The following is a 23,632-nucleotide window of genomic DNA, read 5'->3' as shown; positions in this document are numbered from 1 at the left end:
TTCTGGTGTTCAGGGCTCACGCAGAGAAAGGCGTCTCAAAACGCTTGAACATCGAATTTGCTTATTTTTGCTCTTGTAACGACAAATACATACAAAATATGTCAAAATATCCACCTTGGAAATTATGCTCGAAAAAACTGTCAGTTATTTCTTAAGTGAAAGTAAACAGTTGAGGAAAAAAATGGGATGTGTGTTATATTGGATGCGTTCATCGTCTCTTAAAGTGACCACACATAATTTAGCTACTGGCTGCTGTAATGTTAATCCAAGAAAATGAAAATGAAAATCGCTCACTGCTCTTGACTGAATTACTTTGTAGTTTTAACAGTCAAACAAAAAATTATTCAGACACCAGATATAATTTTTGATATATATAGCAAAACTGCAATAATGTGAGAAATGTTGAAGGTGTCTGAATAAATGTAGGTTTGATTGTATATTTCATTTTTACATTGAAGACTATCCAGTGCTATTTTACATTTAATTATTTGGTTTCTGTACCTTGACACCTAAAAACTTGAAAACAAAAAACTTAAACATTGTTTAAATAGCACAAATAAATAAATAAAAAAATTCAAACATGGCCCACTGGTACAACCTTCACCGGGTCCCCGCTGACCCCAGCTACGGCCCTGCTCACACCTGTTTCTCACATACTCCATCTGCAGTCCGTATGCAGTCCGCGTTTGCAGTTCGCTACTCGGTACTGCTGCAGACGCAACTCTCCTGGAACGCAACTGAAATCCGTTAACATGGGTGCGTAAATAAATATGCAACGCATATGCACTGCAGACGGAGTATGTGTGAAACAGGCTTAAGGTTGTTTGCACCTTTTGCAATGTTGAATTAGTTTACAGCTTTTTCAAGCACTTTGTGATGCATTTTGGAAACAGGAGATGAGCCCATTTTCTAATGCACCACCTAGCTTGATAAACCCCTTCTCAAAGACTTACTGTTTGTCAATTTTATTTGGGTAACACACATATTCTGAATGCCTTCGGCAGAATTCGAATGAGCAATTTTAATCTAGATTTATTTCAAGATTACAGTGAGATTAATCTAGATTAAAAAAAAAAATCAAAAATTACATGGATGTCTCACTACTTACTTCAAGATTTTGAAGTATACATACCAGTTGATGCCTTACTATCCCACTGTGCCACGTACTGCATAGTAGGAATGACCCATATATATTTTGACTTTTATTTACCTCTGTTCCACCTTTTTTTTATTTTTATGCAACTGACCATGAAAGACCTGTAACGCCCGTCACTCTCAACATGAACATGGCAATGCCTTCCTGGTGAGTTGTGAACACTTTTTTTCAAGCGCTTTTTATGTTTTCACTCATTAAAAGTTTGTTACTTTTAGGTTTGACATAGTTAGTCTTAATCCTGATGCCGAAGAAGATGAAAACGGAATTAAAAGAGCTGCTGAAAGCAGTTAAGTATAATATGAAACTGCAGTTTCACCCCTCTTTCACACCGCAAGTGTGAGCGCGCAACTACATCGTCACTGCAGCAGCAGACTCTCGCGAGTATTCACACTGGAAGCGTATAAGTAGCATCACAGCAGCGGCTGCAAAGCATGTTCGGCAGACAATATAACCATGTCAAACAATGGGTAAATTCTTTCAACATTTTTGTTTTTATAATAATACACCATACTTTCCCCCAAAAACAATTAATTAAAAAGTTTAAATTGGTAAATACATATTTGTTATACTTAATTTTCTTTTCTGGCATAATTGTTAAAACACTAGACATTGGCATTGTTGTTAAAACTCTTTAGATGCTTATTCTGTGCATTTTGAGCACGTTTTGTGTTAAATCATATTTATTTTGTCCATCAAAACTGTGCTTTCAATTTAATTGATCGTGAGCAGCACAGCAAAAATAGACCAGACACCAAAACCCCTGCTGCACGCTATGCTCCTGCTTGATGCTCATGCGTGGCTCCTGCTGCTGGTGTGAATGCACTCATTGATTAACATGGACACCGAAAGAAATATGCACTGCTCGCGCACCGCTCACATTTGCGGTGTGAAAGAGGGGTAAGAGTAACAACAGAATACTGTATCTGCCATTAAATTTGTAAACTGTTGTTTTAATTTGTCCACAGTCAAAGCACTGATTGATCAAGAAGTTAAGAATGGTATTCCATCTCATAGAATTGTGTTGGGAGGGTTCTCTCAGGTAAAGCAAATCAGTTTTTTTTACTTACTTTGAAAACTTAATTTAAAAACTGGTTTAAAAAAAGAGAAAAAGATTATATATGAAAAAAACTATATTTCTGTCAGGACCACTACCATCAACTATAATTGATAAACATTGTCATCATAATAAGTTTTGTTATATAAATGTATTAATACAAACCTGATTCCAAGCAAGTTGGGACACTGTACAAATTGTGAGTAAAAAAAGGAATGGAATAATTTACAAATCTCATAAACTTATATTTTATTCACAATACAATATAGATAACATATCAAATGTTGAAAGTGAGACATTTTGATATTGGCTCATTTTGGATTTCATAAGAGCTACACATTCCAAAAATGTTGGGACAGGTAGCAATAAGAGGCCGGAAAAGTTAAATGTACATATAAGGAATAGCTGGAGGACCGATTTGCAACTTATTAGGTCAATTGGCAACATGATTGGGTATAAAAAGAGCCTCTCAGAGTGGCAGTGTCTCTCAGAAGTCAAGTTGGCCAGAGGATCCCCCAATGCTGCGGCGAAAAAAACTGGAGCAATATCAGAAAGGAGTTTCTCAGAAAAATTGCAATGAGTTTGAAGTCATCATCATCTACATTGCATAATATAATCCAAATATTCAGAGAATCTGGAACAAGAGAATCTCTGTGCGTGAAGGTCAAGGCCGGAAAACCATCCTGGATGCCGTGATCTTCGGGCCCTTAGACGGCACTGCAACACATACAGGAATGCTACTATAATGGAAATCACAACATCGGCTCAGGAGTGCATGACCATGGCAATGCTGCAATCGCATCTCTTCATTCTTAAAGGGAAAGGAGCAGACTGCTCTGTCAATACCCATCCCGGTTTTTCTGCCACGAGCAGTAGACCACTAGCTAATGCTCTGGAAGATTTGAGGGTGACAGTGAGAGCTTCTCCTCCAGGCCATGCTCCATGGACCTCTCACTCCTCCCAAAGCGCTCGTCCTGTGTGGCTGCTGAATGATTCTGCTGGGCTTTCTTATGGCAGTCCCAGCCTTTAATTCGGTGTGCTGCTGGGTGATCAGATCTACATTTGCATTTATGCATTTGGCAGATGCTTCTATCTAAAGCGACCTACTATAGTGCATTCAGGCTATACATTTTTATCATCAGTATGTTTGTTCACTGGGAATTGAACCCACACACTTTGTGCTGCTAACACAATGTTTTACCACTGAGCCACAGGAACAGAATACACCACCCAGCCCTAAGCACTCGTGGTTGGACAATTGGTTTCTTAGTGCAGAGAGTGGCTCACAACTGCTTTCTACTCTGGTTCCTTTCTTCCCCGAGGTGCATGAGGAAGTGACATAGTCGTGGATGGCCCCTTTTTACTGCCAGAAGCCGCTCGTCTCTTTCCGTCCTCACTACCCTCAATAGCAGGGCGGTTAAGGGGTGTGTTGACATTCCCTAGGTGGAGAGAGCAGTTGCAGTGCACCTGTGCCACATGCCAGTTAGACATGCATGTCAGGCTAAAGAATGGGTCCGAGGTGAAGACTAAATACATCTAGTTCATGGGCCATTCATCAGCTCAAGACATTGTTAAAATGAATTACTTGCTCTCGGAATCAAGAATCTTGTCCAGATCTCAATGGACGGATTGAACGTCAACTGGAAGGTATTCAAAATACTCCAGAAGCAAGTGCAGAAAGACGCGGGAAAGTCCCTAATTTACATTGGTTTGTGCGGGTTGCACATACTGAGCAACCAATGCTGCCATTTCTCAGTCTGAGCAACCAATGCTGCCATTTCTCTCCAGTGATATGTTCAAACCGATAAAAAATAAGGATAAACATAAATTGTGTGTTTGCTAATAATGTTTAATTCTATACACTGCAGTACAAACATTAAGATACTCAAAAATGTTGACGTTTTCGTAGGTGACAACCAAAATGCCTATTTCCATCGGCCCACGGCGTTAACTGCAAGTCAAAGTTAAAAACTAAACTACCGCCAGGTGGCGCAAAGGGACGGGTTGCAAGCTGACTGGAATTATAACATTTTGGTTTATATATATATATATATATATATATATATATATATATATATATATATATATATATATATATATATATATATATATATAGCAACATTGACAAATCTATCAACAGACATCTTCCCAAACAATCTTTCAAAAATAATTATTTTGAGGGTGAACAGTTTGTTCTAAAGCCAAAATCACCACTGGATTTTAGTTTTTCCTGATGTCCTAATTTAAGCCTTTGTAATCATAATTCTGTCTACCCGGACTTGGAGTTAGACATGATTGACACAAAAATGGAACTAATATAATATTTTAATGATTGCTTGATTTGTTTGTACATGATACAAGGGTGGAGCCCTGTCTCTCTACACTGCTTTGACAACTCATCAAAAGCTGGCTGGTGTTGTTGCTCTCAGCTGCTGGTTGCCCCTCAGGAAATCCCTATCACAGGTTGGTTATTGTAGGCATTCATAGTTCTATCAACCTCACAGCATTTCCAAAAATATTTAATGTTTACATTATTTTCTTGTCCTTAGAGCATGTTTTTTTTTAAAAAAAATGTCTTCATAATCTTTTATAAAAATGTAATAACTTTAATAATCTCTGAAAATGTTCTTGTAATTTGTTACAACAATGCTATTTTGTTAATTAGCTAATGTAACCAGTATAACTCGTCCTGAGTCGGCCACAATTACATTTTGCATTTTGTTCCGTTGATACTTCACTCATACTGCGTCTTGCTTAAATGACGCTTAGGTAAAAAGCCTTTTCTTTCAATCATGCAGTGAAACTGCTCAGCCATTGCATGGAAAGCTGTTCTAACATTTAATCTATAAGCCGCACTGGTATCTTTTTTTTCATGTCACTAGTCCATATTTATTATATACTAGTACTTAATAATTAACTACTAGTGCTTATTTTTTAGGTACACTAAGTAGACATCGAAAACGCCTTGTGGCTGATAGACCAAAAGCCATTATTTAACCATATATATGCCACACCTAAATTCTTTTTTTTTTAATACCCATGAATACTCTGCACAAACCAGTGGCTATGGCAAGCCGGGGTAACACTTAATCTTTTTTCATGTTACTAGTACTTATTTTTTTAGATACTAGTATCTTTAACATTAAGTACTAGTACTTATTCATTAGGTATTAGTGCTTATTTTTTAGGTACTAGGGTTTATTCTTTGGGTACTAATTTATTTTGTAAAGTTACTCGTACTATTTCATTAGATACTAGTACTTATTCCAATAGTGGCTAGTATCTAATTATATTCTTCTTGTTAAGAAAAAAAATATAACTAGTACTTATTTTTCAATTACCAGTAACATTTTAGGAGAGAGATTAAACAGGAAACTGAAACAAGGAGATGGATGTACTTTGAGAAAACCAAATAGAAAAGAAACAATTATTTGCACACAAGCATATAGAAAACGTATTTTTATCCGTTTTGTAAACTATAAACTTCCTAAATATATTAGCTCAATGTGTTTGATAAGACACCAATTTTATTAGCTGTCATTTCCTATTTTTCCTTCAGTAAAAACAATAAATATCATACCAGGGCTTTTTTGCATATAGCACTGGTGCTACAGACACTGAATGTTTTACATTAATGTCCTGTACAGGACACACTGGTTCTGCAGACACAATGTTTTTACATTAATGTTCTGTACAGGGCACGCAAAATCCAAATAATTGTGGTTTTCAGACAAACATTTTCTTTATTTGAAAAGAAGGCCAAAAAGTATTAATAATTATAAATAAATAATGGCCATATATATAACTATATATAATATAATATATAAAAATAATAATAATTATGGTTATTATTTATTTATTAAACAAAATAAGGAATATTACTTTTGTAATAATAATATTTCACTATAATATACAAAACAGTATTTAAAGGGATAGTTCACCGAAAAATTAAGATTATGTCATTAATGACTCACCCTCATGTTGTTCCAAACCCGTAAGACCTCCGTTCATCTTCGGAACACAGTTTAAGATATTTTAGATTTAGTCTGAGAGCTTTCTGTCTCTCTATTGAAAACCTATGTACGGTATACTGTCCATGTCCAGAAAGGTAATAAAAAAATCTTCAAAGTAGTCCATGTGACATCAGACGGTCAGTTAGAATTTTTTTTAAGCATAGAAAATACAATTTGGTCCAAAACTAACAAAAACTACGACTTTATTTGGCATTGTCTTCTCTTTCAGGTCTGTTGTGAGCGCATTCAAGTGTAGTGTTATTTGGTTCGCGAACAAATCACTCGATGTAACTGGATCTTCTTCCAGATCGAACTGAATTGTTTGGAACCGTTCACATCTCCAATAAGCATTAATCCACAAATGACTTAAACTGTGTACTTTTTTAAGATGGCTGACACTCCCTCTGAGTTAAAATAAACCAATATCCCGGGATGTGAACTGCTGTGAAGAGAGAACTGAAGATGAACACCGAGAAGAGCCAGATAACGAACAAAAGATTGACTCGTTCTCGAGTCAAGAACCGGTTGCATCGTTTTTCGGATCACCAGTAGTGATGGGAAGTTTGGTTCTTTCGGACAGTTCGATTCAATAAACCGGTTGAAGAAAACGGTTCACCGGTTATTTTGCGCTCAACGCAATGACATCATTGGTGATGATTGCCCTTCATTCAAGATTTTGGTTTACCCGCGCTCATAACATTAGCACAGAATCAGTTTGGAATCAATCACCAAAAGAACCAGTTCAGTTCAGATCCACTGTGTGTCGGTCTGCTTCACACTGAATCTTGCATGCGCAGTATCATCAGCTCCTCGGTTCTCGAATCGGACAGGTCCAACAGAAACGGTTCTTGACTCGAGAAAGAGTAAATAATAATAATAATAATAATAATAATAATAATAATAATGCATTTTATTTCATGGCACCTTTCAGAACACCCAAGGTCACCTTACAAGCAATATACAGGTCACTGCATAAGACAAAACAAACAGCATATACATATAAAGTGGATTTAAGTCTCAATAAAAAATGTTATAAAAAAAGCCTGTATAAAAAGATATGTCTTAAGACGCTTTGTAAAAGTCAACAAGCAATCGCTATTGCGAACATCGAGGGGAAGGGAGTTCCATATGCGGGGGCAACATAACTAAAAGATCTGGCACCCATAGTAGTAAGTCGAATCCGAGGTACCACAATAGAAATTGAAGATGAAGATCTAAGTGCACGTGAAGGAGTATAAACCTGGAGAAGTTAAGTGAGGTATTGTGGTGCAAGATTATGAAGTGCCTTATAAGTGAGTAGCAAGATTTTGAATTCAACTCTATATTTTACTGGAAGCCAGTGCAATTGCTGGAGAACCGGAGAAATGTGATCAGTATAAGGTGTTCTAGAGAGAACACGAGCTGCAGAATTCTGAACCAATTGAAGCTTATGTAGCAATTTGGAGGGAATACCTGTGAGAAAACCATTGCAGTAGTCTATACGTTATGTGACTAGTGCGTGAATGAGAACTGCAGTATTATTATTTGAAAGAAATGGACGTAGACGATTAATATTGCGCAAATGGAAGTATGCAATCCATGTGATATTATTAATCTGAGCTTTAAAAGATAGTGTGCTATCCATGATGACACCCAAACTTTTAACCTGAGAGGAAGGACAGATTGCAGTATTATAAATGTGTAAAGAGAAACAATTAGATTTAGACACAACAGATCTAGTGCCAACAAGCAGAGCCTCAGTTTTATTGTCATTTAATTTCAAGAAGTTCGCTGAAAGCCAGTCTTTAATTTCAGCTAAACAGCTTGACAAAGATGGCAGAGGAAAAGAACCGGTAGGTTTGGCAGACAGGTAAAGTTGGGTGTCATCCGCATAACAGTGAAAATTAATACCATATTTCCTTAAAATATTACCAAGAGGGAGCATATATATAATGAAGAGAAGCGGGCCCAAAACAGAACCTTGGGGAACACCAGTGGTGACTGTAGATATTCTTGAACTAAAACCTTTTAATTGAATACGCTGACTGTGTCCAGATAGATATGAACTAAACCGAGACAGAGCAGTGCCAGTAATACCAATGGAGACTAATCTGTCAAGAAGTACGTTATGTGAGACAGTATCAAAGGCAGCACTCAAGTCAAGGAGGACAAGTATAGTTAAAAGCCCAGAGTCAGCTGCCAACAGTAGATCATTGGTTATTCTGACAAGAGCAGTCTCAGTGCTGTGGTGGGGACGAAAACCAGATTGGAAGTGTTCATACAAGTTATTATTGGACAGATGTTCATGAATTTGAAATGCAATACACTTTTCAACTACCTTAGAGATGAATGGTAAATTTGAAATTGGACGAAAATTTTCAAAATCAAATGGATCACCCCCTGGTTTCTTAAGTATGGGTGTAATAATAGCAGATTTAAGAGATGGAGATACAAAACCAGAACCAAGTGAAGCATGAACAATTTTAGTTATCAACGACAAAAGGGCTGGTAAACAAGCTTTTACTAAAGGAGTTGCTAGAGGGTCTAATTGACAAGTCGAAGATTTAGATAAACCTATCAGACCCACTATCTCTGAAGTAGTTGGTAGTGTAAAGTTAGAGAAGACAGAGTGGGGAGGTGTGTGAGCGATAGACTTACAGGAGTCATTGTGAAGAGTACCAGTAAGTAATTGCCGATGTACATTTTCAACCTTAGATGTAAAAAAAGTCAAAAAGCGATCACATAAGTCAGTGGAATACATATCAGATGGCAAAGAATCAGGTGGTTTCAGAATATTGTTTACCACCAAGAAAAGTGACCTAGAGTTCCCATTGCTAACTCCAATTACATTGCAGTAGTAATCGGATTTAGCTGTAGTCAGTGCATTTTTATAATTTTGAATATGTTCAGCATACACGTTTTTATGAACGGTAAGGGCAGACCTGACGTTTGTTGTTCGTTCGTTATCTGGCTCGGCTCTGTGTTCATCTTCAGTTCTCTCTTCACAGCAGTTCAGTCAGAGTACTGTTTGAGTAAATGAATTACTGCGGGATATTGCTTTATTTGAACTCAGAGGGAGTATCAGCCATATTAAAAAAAGTTAACAGCTAAATTAATTTGTGGATTAATGCTTATTGGAGACGCAAACCATAAAAAAAAAAAAAAAACAGTTCGATCCGGTGAACTGGTTCAAGAAGAACCGGTTAAATTGAATGATTTGTTCGAGAACCGCATATCATTTCACTGCAGTATAAAATTTACTAGTCACTATTGAATTAAGTACTTGTATCTGATAAATAAGTACTAGTACAGTATTGTTCAAAATAATAGCAGTACAATGTGACTAACCAGAATAATCAAGGTTTTTCGTATATTTTTTTATTGCTACGTGGCAAACAAGTTACCAGTAGGTTCAGTAGATTCTCAGAAAACAAACGAGACCCAGCATTCATGATATGCACGCTCTTAAGGCTGTGCAATTGGGCAATTAGTTGAATTAGTTGAAAGGGGTGTGTTCAAAAAAATAGCAGTGTGGCATTCAATCACTGAGGTCATCAATTTTGTGAAGAAACAGGTGTGAATCAGGTGGCCCCTATTTAAGGATGAAGCCAACACTTGTTGAACATGCATTTGAAAGCTGAGGAAAATGGGTCGTTCAAGACATTGTTCAGAAGAACAGCGTACTTTGATTAAAAAGTTGATTAGAGAGGGGAAAACCTATAAAGAGGTGCAAAAAATGATAGGCTGTTCAGCTAAAATGATCTCCAATGCCTTAAAATGGAGAGCAAAACCAGAGAGACGTGGAAGAAAACGGAAGACAACCATCAAAATGGATAGAAGAATAACCAGAATGGCAAAGGCTCAGCCAATGATCACCTCCAGGATGATCAAAGACAGTCTGGAGTTACCTGTAAGTACTGTGACAGTTAGAAGACGTCCGTGTGAAGCTAATCTATTTTCAAGAATCCCCCGCAAAGTCCCTCTGTTAAAAAAAAGGCATGTGCAGAAGAGGTTACAATTTGCCAAAGAACACATCAACTGGCCTAAAGAGAAATGGAGGAACATTTTGTGGACTGATGAGAGTAAAATTGTTCTTTTTGGGTCCAAGGGCCACAGGCAGTTTGTGAGATGACCCCCAAACTCTGAATTCAAGCCACAGTACACAGTGAAGACAGTGAAGCATGGAGGTGCAAGCATCATGATATGGGCATGTTTCTCCTACTATGGTGTTGGGCCTATTTATCGCATACCAGGGATCATGGATCAGTTTGCATATGTTAAAATACTTGAAGAGGGCATGTTGCCCTATGCTGAAGAGGACATGCCCTTGAAATGGTTGTTTCAACAAGACAATGACCCAAAACACACTAGTAAACGGGCAAAGTCTTGGTTCCAAACCAACAAAATTAATGTTATGGAGTGGCCAGCCCAATCTCCAGACCTTAATCCAATTGAGAACTTGTGGGGTGATATCAAAAATGCTGTTTCTGAAGCAAAACCAAGAAATGTGAATGAATTGTGGAATGTTGTTAAAGAATCATGGAGTGGAATAACAGCTGAGAGGTGCCACAAGTTGGTTGACTCCATGCCACACAGATGTCAAGCAGTTTTAAAAAACTGTGGTCATACAACTAAATATTAGTTTAGTGATTCACAGGATTGCTAAATCCCAGAAAAAAAAAATGTTTGTACAAAATAGTTTTGAGTTTGTACAGTCAAAGGTAGACACTGCTATTTTTTTGAACACACCCCTTTCAACTAATTGCCCAATTGCACAGCCTTAAGAGCGTGCATATCATGAATGCTGGGTCTCATTTGTTTTCTGAGAATCTACTGAACCTACTGGTAACTTGTTTGCCACGTAGCAATAAAAAATATACTAAAAACCTTGATTATTCTGGTTAGTCACATTGTACTGCTATTATTTTGAACAATACTGTACATGTTCATTCGCTGTAATGTTTTGAATTTATTTTTTTTCTTCCTTAAAAAACAAATTTGTCCATTCTGATGCACAATTTTACCTTAAAGGCCATTTACCTAATGGCTGTTGATGACTATTTGAATTGAATTCTGCCAAAGTGCACGCTTGTATGTGTTCGTTAAATGCTTATGCCAGTATGTCTGCTCATGTCTGAAAATAATGTGAAAAAAAAAAAAAATCACATAAAAACATTAGGATATAGCTTATATTTCATTAGTAGTAGCATATATTTTTTTTTTATTGATGTAAACAATAACATTTTACAAACTGATAAAGTTTTTTTTTTTCAGCATGTGGTGCAGGCCGCATTAGAATTCGTGACGGGCCGCGGGTTGAGAACCACTGCTTTATATCAAACATTTTTAAATCGTCCACAGCTGAGCTTTGCGGGAGGCTGATCTGCGCCAGATCACGTGAAGTGAATGTAATGAACAAAGTCATTTTCAGATGCAATGAAAAAAAAATGGATAACCTAGATTAGTCCCAGGCTCTGTTCTGAAGTAAAATAATTATAATTACTGTTAACCAAGAGTAACACATTTTAACAGATTAATCGCCTATTTTCATTTGCTGAATGTTTTCTTTATTTTTTATTTTTTAAACACCCTAAAAAATTAATTAAGTTTGTTAGAGGAAAAAAATATATGAGTCGTGTATAGGTTTCATTGTAACGGATCAATCACCTATTTTCGTTTGCTGCATGTTTTTTTTTTTTAAAACACTCTAAAAAATAAATCAGAGTTTGTGAGAGGAAAAAAATAGGCTATTAGAAAATATTTTACAACTAATCCTTTAAATTTAACAAATTTATCAGAACAAAACAATAATTAAAAATATATAATTCTAGTGGATAAATATAATTGCAGTATATAATAATATAGGCTTAGTAATATATAACAATAATAATAATTTAAAGCTAAGCATAAGGTAAGCTTGGGCTTTCTCAGTCGGGAGAAATCAAACGTTTCCATATTTGTGATGTTGCCCATTTGAAGCTTAACTATTATTCATGAGGTAAATAGGCTGTGTGCATTTCAGTATCAATGAAAAATAAATCATAATTAACAATATGTCAAAGTGCTCACGCCGAATGTCTGGTGAACGACTGCTGTTTCCAGTGAATATGTGCGCGAGGCACCAGCACGATCAAACAGCTGAAACAAATAATACTTAAATTTTGGTCACACATAAGGCATAATTCAAAAATGCTGGTAGTTTGAAAAATCAAGAATAATAACAGAGTTAATACTAATTATTGCTTAATGCTGGACCGTTCCCATTTCGGTGGTAACTGTAATTCAGTCGCGTGTTAAAATCATTCGCAACAATTGTTGTTTTACTTCCTTCTTTTATCTCATTTTACAATTACATTCATTTCGTCCCTTTGCGCCACCTGGCGGTAGTTTCGCGAATGATTTTAACACGCGACTGAATTACAGTTACCACCGCAGCAATACACGCGGTGGTAAGCCCCAGATAGGCTGGCCACCTACTGTACTAGTGCTTATTCTTTAGCTACTAGTGTCTTTTGTAAAGTTAATAGTACTTATTCATTAGGTACTAGTGCTTATTCATTAGATACTAGTGCTTATTTGTTAGGTACTAGTAATTATTCATTAGATACACTAGTACTTATTTATTAGTTACTAGGATTTATTAATTAGATACTAGTACTTATTGATTAAATACTAGTACTTATTATTAGGTACTAGGGCTGCACGATTCTGGATAAATTGAGAATCACGATTTTTTGATCTCATATAGAGATCACGATTCTCCTACGATTCTTTATTATTATTATTACTATTAACATTATCATTATCACAAGTATATAAATTAATTATTTTATTTTGCAAGGATTCTTTAAATTGATCAAGTGTGACAAAGACATTTATAACAAAATATTTATATTACACACAATTATTGTTCTTCTGAACTTTCTATCAAAGAAACCTGAAAAAAATCTACTCATCTGTTTTCAACATAATAATAATAATAATAATAATGTTTTTTTTGAACGGCAAAACAGCATATTAGAATGATTTCTGAAGATCATGTGACACTGAAGACTGGAGTAATGATGCTGAAAAAACAGCTGCACACCACAGAAATAAATTACATTTTAAAATACATTCAAGTGAAAGCAGTTATTTTAAATGGTAAATATTTCAAAACTTTACTGTTTTTGCTGTACTTTGGATCAGATAAATATAGTTTGGTGAGCAGAAGAGACTTTAAAAAAACATTACACATCTTATGGTTCAAAAACTTTTGACTGGTAGTGTATATATAATATATTTAAAACCCCAGTTTTTTTAATATTAGAATGATGAAAAAGTTGTTTAGATCACTGATTCAACGACTCACTCATAAACCTACTACACTTGTTTCATTTCTGGATGAATCAGCGTTTTTGAACGATTCTCTTGAATGAAAAATTAATTCATTGACAAATAAATTAAGACACTTGTCGCCACTTATTGGTGAAACAATGCAATCGACACAAACGTTATTTAAAGCGCAGTACTTTCAAAAGGGGATTTGTTATATTTTGATCGCTGCCATATAGACATCAATGTTTATATTTAAACTATAAACTTTATCCCAGTATTTCTGTGATAATATAAATGACTGTAAGACAGATATAATACTGTGTAGTTGAAAAGACTGTTTGTGAAGATGTTTCTTAACCAAACATGGTAAGAGCTCTCTCTGTGTCAGCGGCAGTGCGCGCACGGATTTGAATGATCCGGTAAGACTTTGTCAAAGGTTTAACAGACTTGGGGAATCGTTGTCTTTTAGAAATGAGATCGAGAGGGTGTCTGAATCGAGATCGCGATCTTTTAACGATTAATCGTGCAGCTCTATTAGGTACAGTATTGTTCAAAATAATAGCAGTACAATGTGACTAACCAGAATAATCAAGGTTTTTAGTATATTTTTTATTGCTACGTGGCAAACAAGTTACCAGTAGGTTCAGTAGATTCTCAGAAAACAAATGAGACCCAGCATTCATGATATGCACGCTCTTAAGGCTGTGCAATTGGGCAATTAGTTGAAAGGGGTGTGTTCAAAAAAATAGCAGTGTCTACCTTTGACTGTACAAACTCAAAACTATTTTGTACAAACATTTTTTTTTTCTGGGATTTAGCAATCCTGTGAATCACTAAACTAATATTTAGTTGTATGACCACAGTTTTTTAAAACTGCTTGACATCTGTGTGGCATGGAGTCAACCAACTTGTGGCACCTCTCAGCTGTTATTCCACTCCATGATTCTTTAACAACATTCCACAATTCATTCACATTTCTTGGTTTTGCTTCAGAAACAGCATTTTTGATATCAGCCCACAAGTTCTCAATTGGATTAAGGTCTGGAGATTGGGCTGGCCACTCCATAACATTAATTTTGTTGGTTTGGAACCAAGACTTTGCCCGTTTACTAGTGTGTTTTGGGTCATTGTCTTGTTGAAACAACCATTTCAAGGGCATGTCCTCTTCAGCATAGGGCAACATGACCTCTTCAAGTATTTTAACATATGCAAACTGATCCATGATCCCTGGTATGCGATAAATAGGCCCAACACCATAGTAGGAGAAACATGCCCATATCATGATGCTTGCACCTCCATGCTTCACTGTCTTCACTGTGTACTGTGGCTTGAATTCAGAGTTTGGGGGTCGTCTCACAAACTGCCTGTGGCCCTTGGACCCAAAAAGAACAATTTTACTCTCATCAGTCCACAAAATGTTCCTCCATTTCTCTTTAGGCCAGTTGATGTGTTCTTTGGCAAATTGTAACCTCTTCTGCACATGCCTTTTTTTTAACAGAGGGACTTTGCGGGGGATTCTTGAAAATAGATTAGCTTCACACAGACGTCTTCTAACTGTCACAGTACTTACAGGTAACTCCAGACTGTCTTTGATCATCCTGGAGGTGATCATTGGCTGAGCCTTTGCCATTCTGGTTATTCTTCTATCCATTTTGATGGTTGTCTTCCGTTTTCTTCCACGTCTCTCTGGTTTTGCTCTCCATTTTAAGGCATTGGAGATCATTTTAGCTGAACAGCCTATCATTTTTTGCACCTCTTTATAGGTTTTCCCCTCTCTAATCAACTTTTTAATCAAAGTACGCTGTTCTTCTGAACAATGTCTTGAACGACCCATTTTCCTCAGCTTTCAAATGCATGTTCAACAAGTGTTGGCTTCATCCTTAAATAGGGGCCACCTGATTCACACCTGTTTCTTCACAAAATTGATGACCTCAGTGATTGAATGCCACACTGCTATTTTTTTGAACACACCCCTTTCAACTAATTAAACTAATTGCCCAATTGCACAGCCTTAAGAGCGTGCATATCATGAATGCTGGGTCTCGTTTGTTTTCTGAGAATCTACTGAACCTACTGGTAACTTGTTTGCCACGTAGCAATAAAAAAATATACGAAAAACCTTGATTATTCTGGTTAGTCACATTGTACTGCTATTATTTTGAACAATACTGTACAAACTGTGAATAGTCGGAGTATCAGTATTGAAGGAGAAGGGCTGAATTTTCGGGGTTTTTTTTTTTTTTGCCCCGCAACTCACTTGAAGAAGTTCAGATAAATGGAAACACCATACACTATGTAACAATCATTAATTGAAGAAATGTGGCAAAATATCTCAAGAGAGAACCTCATATTATTAAATTCAAAAGTGCTTTCCATATTTGGATCAAAATAGGCTACATTTGTGAACGCACATTTTCTGAAATGTTGCGCATCAAGTCATGCAAGCCTGCATCTTAAAACCTCTGTCGAACTTTCTGCGTTAAAGTTAGTATAATAATATTTAAATTCAAGAAAAAAAAAAGGGTTTTAATTGCTTAAATTATTTTTATTAATTAATAATATGTTATCATGTTTATTCTTGTAAAAAATACGTGTTTATTCTTTAGGAAAACCAGGGAAAAAATAAGGGACAATCCGAATATTTGTTTTGCTTTACCTATTTATGTAAGCTACAATTATTCTAATAATAATAATAATAATAATAATAATAATAATAATAATAATAATAATAATGTCATTAAAAAATACCATTGGCCTGAGTAATTTTGACCATTATAGAATTGTGACTTAAAAGATTAGTCATTTAGGTGGTAAAAATACTGTGAAATTAATAATGGCATGGATTTTAGAGCATAACAACTGAAGGTTTATGAAACATTAGCCAATAAAGCATTTTTTTAAACAACGGAACTTAAAGTTGTGAACTAAAATATTATTTCAACCATACAGCATTTGAATAAATAAAATACATAATTTTCATAACATTTCATTATTCATAAAATGCATAACGTTTCTGGTGTTTGGATTTGGATTTCTCTTTAACAGCATTAGCTCAATGATATACGTCTTCCTTCCGTTAGAATTTTCCTGCCTTGCTAAATGTTGGGCTCATGATCAATAAGTTCGCCTCAATCTGATTCAGTAAAGTCAAACCAGACAGTGAAGCCTCGGAGACCTGCGCGCTGTGAGGCAGGAACAGAGGACTCCGCTTGGTCTTAAAGCCTCCCGCAAACATCCACGATCACAAATAACAATGATTTTCGTAAAATAATGATTAATTATTAATTGATGATTTGATATTATCATTATGGTCTTGTGAAAATAATAATATGGGCTGCGAGAAAATTATGAATACAAGGAGTAGTGCTGTTGAGTGCAGGCATGTTTCAGCCCAGTAACACACTGTTCCTCAGAGCCAAAACACAGACCGAATTCTGCTCAGCTGGAGGGGGTTGGGTTTTGGATAGTTATTCATGGCTTGTGGGGGTCGAGAAAAAGGTGTGATTTGCTTTTTCATATGGACAGTGTCTTATGAGGCTTTCACTTGCTGAACCGGTTTATATAGGACTGTTGTTTTGGTAATATTCACAGTGCTGGCTATCTCCGACGAGAGAAATGCAACATTCTCATATTACACAATTCCTTTTCGTTTAAAAACATTTCAAGCTTTCTGTAGATATATTTTTAATGTACCTATGTGAGACACCACGATATTATGTTAATTTAAAAATTATACATCCATTATCATGAAAAATTAAAGTAATGAGACGGCGCCTCCGTGTCACTAATGCACATTAATAATTTTTGCACAAACACTTGAATATGAGCTTCTTATCACGAGTAAAATTCATGCCAAGAGCCAACATATTTAGCTTGATCAGAAGGTTGACTGCAAGAGTCGAGCGGGATGTTAAGAGTTTGTCTGTTTCTTTATGTTATTTTTTTAATTATTATTATTATTTTATATGCTATGTTATGAACATAACATTTCAAACATACTGAAATACTTTATTCACGGAGTGAAGGCGGAGCGTGTTTCTGGTATCAGTGTGCGTGGAGGGGAAGTTGTTGCTGCTCATAGACTCGGCTGCGAGTGAGAGAGATGTTTCATCCGACTAAATAAATACGACCGCGGCTGCACAAGCACAGCACATCCGCCAAAAATCAACCTGCAGCAATGCTCGTTCATCGACTCGCCAAGCTTTACTTTTGTAGGTCGCATGGCAGTAAATAATTTGATAATATGACCATGCAGTCAATACAGATATTTAATAAAAACATTAAAACAAGCAGGGCTGTAAAATAAAACAATAAAAAACGCATGGCAGGTCTACACCGGACACAAGTGGGACGATCCAACAAAAGACAGCAGAACCCAGTGATGGATACACTGGACACGATCCCCATCAGTGAACTGATGCTCGTTCTGTTTATGATGAAATGTTCTGACACTGCGTTCAGATGATTTGACACTATAGTGTGATGTCATCAAGTTTAGACACACTTTTCGCTGTGGGGCACAGATGACAACTTTCGCGTCCGGTATAGACACAGACAGTGACTGCTCTATTTACAAATAAGTTCTATTAGAAAAAAAAAATACAATTCTAAACCAGCGGCATAGATGGAAATATAAACTAGAAAAAATAATAACAGGTGCTCCATCCATGACACTGACTCACTGCTGAGCTGCCAGTTTTAATCTGAACAGCTCTTAAAGCTGAGTGGATGGTTAAATGCATGATGGGCTGGTATATATATATATATATATATATATATATATATATATATATAAAAAAAATAGCATCTTTCTAGCATTAAGGTAATAACAGTACTGTTTTTTTTATCATCTTGTTGCAGTTATAAATTTGACTGCTAAATGAATGATAAAGAACTATATTAAAACTTTTTTTTATGGTTTGGCTCACATCAAATTGGGTTATAGCACTGGTTTGGTTCAGTTCTGGCTAAAAAAGATGTGGACCAGTTCTGGGCTGGCAAACATGTACTAATCTGGGCCACACTTTAGCTTTTGACATAGGACCTACACGGAGAAAGCATATATATATATTAACAAAACAATATCCATCCAAAACAACAAACAAAATGAAAGTATTTGCTAGCACAAAATAATGATGATAATTTATACAAAAGGAGTTTTTTTTTGTGTGTGTGTGTGGAATGAATTAATTCATAGCATAAGTATTTTCTCATAATTATTAATCTCTGCTACTCAAAAAGCTCCTCAAAAGGGGATGGAAGTTGTCCACCAAATCCAAGATCTCATTTAAATCTGGCTCTATTCTGTTATGTAAAGTCCACTTCCAATCAGTTTTAGGTTGATAATTTTTTTTTTTTTTTTTTCAAATATCTTTTATTTAGAAAATATACTTCAGTACAGAAATAACTTGGGTTACAAATGTTGTTTTATGCTGACATTCATATGTGATTTTTTTGTGATCTGTTCTATGTTGCTGTCTCTATCCTTTAGTCAATGATAAGCAGTAATAAGGACATATCGGTGCTGCAGTGTCATGGTGAAGCAGATCCTCTTGTTCCTTTTACTATTGGCTGTCTCACTGTACAGAAACTCAAAGTCATGCTGAATCCCTCCAATATCACTTTTAAAACATATCCTATAATGCCTCACAGTGCATGTCTCGAGGTTTGTATAAACCAAGGTTGTTTATATATATATATATATATATATATATATATATATATATATATATATATATATATATATATATATATATATATAATGCCTTGCTTTTTTATTATTCAGAATACCATAGCTCTGTTCCAAAATCTAATGAGTTACATTACTTTCTACTGCTTAGTGACTACATAGTAAGCTATCTTCTAAGGCTTTGTCCATACCATTTGTCCATACCATTAATGAACCTCATAAGTGACAATAGCCGCGTTTCCACTATCAGGCCAAAAGCAGGTGTGCTAGTGCGTGCCAGGGCCAGTCACATTTCCACTTTCACTTCCGGGGCTTGATTGTGCCCTGTCGGTGCTTCCCCGACGAAACACTTGGGCCAAAGCGGGCCAGCTGGGGCTAGAGGAGTGGTTATGAACAAAGGTGGAGTTTCTCCAGGTCTGGAGAGCATCAGAACCACGGATCATTTGAGAAAGCTATAACATCAGCATTAAAAACAGTCAGCAGCGAGTGTTTGAAATAACTTGATCCGATGTGGATTATAATCAGCAAACAAGGCAGAAATCGTTATAAGCGATGCAAAAGACTATGCACACTATGCATTAACATTACCATAGTAAACATGGTAAATATGACTGCTGGAGAAATCAGACGTCAGCTTCTTATTCTCTATCACAATCGTGCATTTATTTAGTAACATATTTTATCTGTCATAAGTCTCATCTCAGGAGTTTAGCTCCACATAGCATATTTCATCAAAATGTAATAATGATTTTTGTTTGGGAACTTTTATAAAATATATAAATGATAATTTTTTTCTAAATGTGATGTATATAGGCTAAAGTGACTACAAATAAACAGAAACAGACTCGAATGAATAATATACTATGTTCATAACATTTTATTTCTGTGTGACTAATTTTCATTCTGATAAATTAATTTATTATGATCAATGTATCACTTGTTATAGTAAGATATTGATGCTTTTGGATTTAAATATTTAACAAAGCATGCAAACAAACACTTTTATCATGTTCGTTTTGTGATCGCTTTAGTTCCAGTGATTTATTTCTCACTAGTTTTCTGAAAACTTCTCTTTGTTGGTACAATGATGGGTTGCATGACGTTTTTTCTTGAGAGGCGTGTAAAGGGTGGGATTTAGTGAAGCACAGGAATCTTCTGACCCGAGGGTGGAAATGCAGCGCTATTTTGGCCTTGGTGCTACAGGTCTGAGGCTGTTAGCCCCGTCCGGCCCGTTTTAAGCCCTGGCTCGCACTGGCCCAACAGTGGAAAAGTGGCTGATGTGGTACAGTCGTGGCCAAAGATATTGGCCCCTTGGTAAATATGATCAAAGAAGGCTGTGAAAATGTATCTGCATTGTTAATCCTTTTGATCTTTTATTAAAAAATGTTTTGAAATAAATGTTTTTCTCTAAGACACATTGGCATTGGTTTTGAAACATTTTAATTCATAAAAATAAATAATGAGAACATGAACTAGATGACGTCATGCGCTAATTAGCATATTTATGACGTAAGTGCGTCTTATTGTATTGCCTCCCTATGCTCACATACTGCAATTTTACTGCAATGAATATTATGACTGAAACGCGGTCCATTAAGACTACAAACCTGCTCTCAAACATTAATGTGCACTAAAATCCTATTCACAACATTGTCTAATGAATTCAAATACACATAACATAAAGTCAGTGGTTGTCCCGTGACTGATGTCGGCTATATTTGCTTGTAAAATAGAGTTAGAAGCAACAGAATATCTTTTTTTTTTTTTTTTTTTTTTTACTGAAAATGCTGCTCCTCTCTGCGCTCGTTGAACACAGCAGATGCAGAGAGAGAGGCTTGCACTGGGAAAGAGAGACTTCGCGCTCGTACGGCAGCACCAGAGAGTCTCAGAGACTAAATAATGATTGCCCAAGAAGTCGCTAGATTTGTCGCTAGTCGCTTTTTTGGAAAAAAGTCACTAAATTGGCAGCTCCACTGCCCAGCGGACCGGCTTCAGCCATCTCGCAAGTGTTGATAGGCTATTACTAGTGAGTTGTAACCAATCAGATAGCGCCGTGGGCGGGACATTGAGCAAGTCTGCGGAGCAGTGGCTTTAATCAAACCACGGATCCGTGATAAGTTTTGTGATCTGTCTCGCCACTAGTGTAGTAGCACTGATCACTTTGAGGGAGGGATAAATTTATCCCCACCGGGATAAAAATAATTAAGCAGAGGTGGGGATACGTTGACCAGAAAGGGGGAAATCCCACGCATCCCCTACGGCAAATCGCACCCGTTCACTCCTCTCATTTTCTAAAGGGTTCAGGTCAGAGGACTGGAATTGCCATAGCAGAAGCTTGATTTTAAACTCAGTGACAAATATTGGTGTTGTTTTTGAGGTTTGTGTTTGGGTTATTGTACAGATGGAAGATCAAAATATCAAAAAAGAATCCATGATGCCATGTGTATAAACAAGATGTCCAGGACCTCCAGCAGAAAAATAGGCTCACAACATCAAGAATACAGCTGTATATTTCATTGTACACATGGGGTACTTTTTATCTCTGTTCACTCTGCTAAAAAGTTCATTTTTAGTTTCATCTGACCATAGAAGGCAGTCCCATTTGAAGTTCCAGTCATGTCCAAACAACATGGTCATGTAGGTTCTGTTTGACATTTTTTTAAAAAGATTTTCTGAACCCGAGATTCAACTATTTTCTGCAATTCTCCAGCTGTGATCCTTGGAGAGTCTTTAGCCACTCAAACTCTCCTTCAAACCATGCATAAGGACGATATAGACACACGTTCTCTTCCAGGCAGATTCGTTACATTTTATGTTGATTGGAAATTCTTAATTATTGCCCTGATGGTGGAAAAAAACAATTTGTGAAGCTCAATTATCTTTTGCTGCACATCAGAAATATATTCTTTGGTTTTTCTCATTGTAATGGATGATTAAGGGAATTTGGGCTTTGTTTTCCCCCTTCTTTATATTTCTGAAAACAAAATGGTGAATATGAATGGGAATATACTTCAGAGATATTTTAACTCATAAGAATTTCTAGCGGGGCTAATAATTGTTTCCAACGAGTATATGAGGAAAAACCTTTATTTCATAATGGTATCTCCCCCACCCATTTTAAATTATTATTATCCAATGAAAGGATACATTTTTGTGATTTTTTTTTTTTACATCAAAAATCAAAAAGGATTAAAAATGCAGATGAATTATCACAGCCTTCTTTGATCATATTTACCAAGGGGGCCAATATTTTTGGCCACGACTGTAACTCAGTGGGTAGGTCTCCAGTTTGAGTCCTGGCTGCCTTTCTAAGTGGGCATTTCTTTCCTTCCTTTTATTGGTATGGTATCCACCAGGACTCTGGTTTCCTCCACAGTCAAAAACAGCAGCTCAGTTGAATTGGAGATTCTAAATTCTAAATTCTAAATCTAAAGTGTAAGTGATAGTGTGAATGTTTGTTAGCCCTGCCTTAGAGATACACTGTATAGGTTCTAGAACCGTGTGTCCCTTCAAGGATTCCATCTTGCTTCATACAACTAATTAGATTTTTTTAAATGGATGACAGCCTAAAAATGCTTCCTACATAGGTTACTTGTTTTTGAATATGGCATTTGAATGCATTAATTTGATTTAATTATAACATCCCAAAACACTTTGAACCGATTCCCTTCTTCCTTTCTCTCAACAGGAAATGATGGACATCAAGCAATTTATTGAGAAGCAGCTCCCCGAAATCAATAAATCAATCATTTAAACTGTATTTAGCCATTTGACAAAAGTACACAAATAAAGTTGTTACCTTCTTACAGTACTTAAGTTAATATATAAAAAATATATTGAATCAAACTGAATGTAGTGTTTTTAGACCCTTAATTGCATGTCATTTAATTAAATTAAAATATATATTTTTTCCTATTACTCTGCACCAAGGGCCTGTTTCAATAAGGAACTCTGAGTTGACTTAACCTGAGATGGTAAACTCTGAGTCCTTAATCACTGTTATAATATAAAAAAGTGGCAAAACCTTAAATTAGTTAAGTAATATTAATTGGAATCCTACAGGCAAAAAAAATAAATAAAAAATTCTAAACATTACTTATAAAACATAATTCAAACAAGGTACAGCTTTACGCATAAAAGGTTCATGAGTCTAGGCTACATAACTTCACCCGCATTATATTAAATAAATATCCTTCAGTGTCTATTTCAGTGTGTTTCAGCTCTTTTCACATAATTAAATGTTCTCTAATCCAAACTGTTGCATTTCTTAGAGTAATGAAATTTATATTTGACTTCTACTCAGACAACAGCAAGAAGGTTCGTAAAATTATGAAGAACAGATGAAGATGAGATTGCCACAATACCAAGTGTTGGAAGAATATTAAAATCCTACAGAAAAAATAATGTTGCTTTTTTATTTGTAG

At 35.9% G+C, this 23,632-nt stretch overlaps 1 protein-coding gene across 2 annotated transcripts in view; it reads left to right on the top strand.

Moving 5' to 3' along the window:
* The window catches only part of lypla1 (lysophospholipase 1), a 41,492-nt gene extending 18,082 nt beyond the window's left edge, over positions 1-23,410 (top strand). The window contains exons 5-10 of one of the 2 annotated variants that reach the window (XM_052603159.1): positions 1,256-1,303; positions 1,372-1,442; positions 2,122-2,195; positions 4,572-4,673; positions 19,011-19,184; positions 22,897-23,410. In XM_052603159.1, the coding sequence (XP_052459119.1) occupies positions 1,256-1,303; positions 1,372-1,442; positions 2,122-2,195; positions 4,572-4,673; positions 19,011-19,184; positions 22,897-22,962 (535 nt within the window). In that variant the 3' untranslated portion in view covers positions 22,963-23,410. The remainder of the gene's footprint in view (positions 1-1,255; positions 1,304-1,371; positions 1,443-2,121; positions 2,196-4,571; positions 4,674-19,010; positions 19,185-22,896) is intronic. The other variant, XM_052603160.1, reaches the window with a different exon arrangement.
* The last annotated feature ends 222 nt before the right edge of the window (positions 23,411-23,632 follow it).

Source organism: Carassius gibelio, chromosome A7 (genome assembly GCF_023724105.1).
Source record: "Carassius gibelio isolate Cgi1373 ecotype wild population from Czech Republic chromosome A7, carGib1.2-hapl.c, whole genome shotgun sequence".
In the NCBI taxonomy this organism is placed as follows: domain Eukaryota; kingdom Metazoa; phylum Chordata; class Actinopteri; order Cypriniformes; family Cyprinidae; genus Carassius; species Carassius gibelio.
Note: the sequence above shows the minus strand (reverse complement) of the source record. Positions and strands in the feature narration are given on the sequence as shown.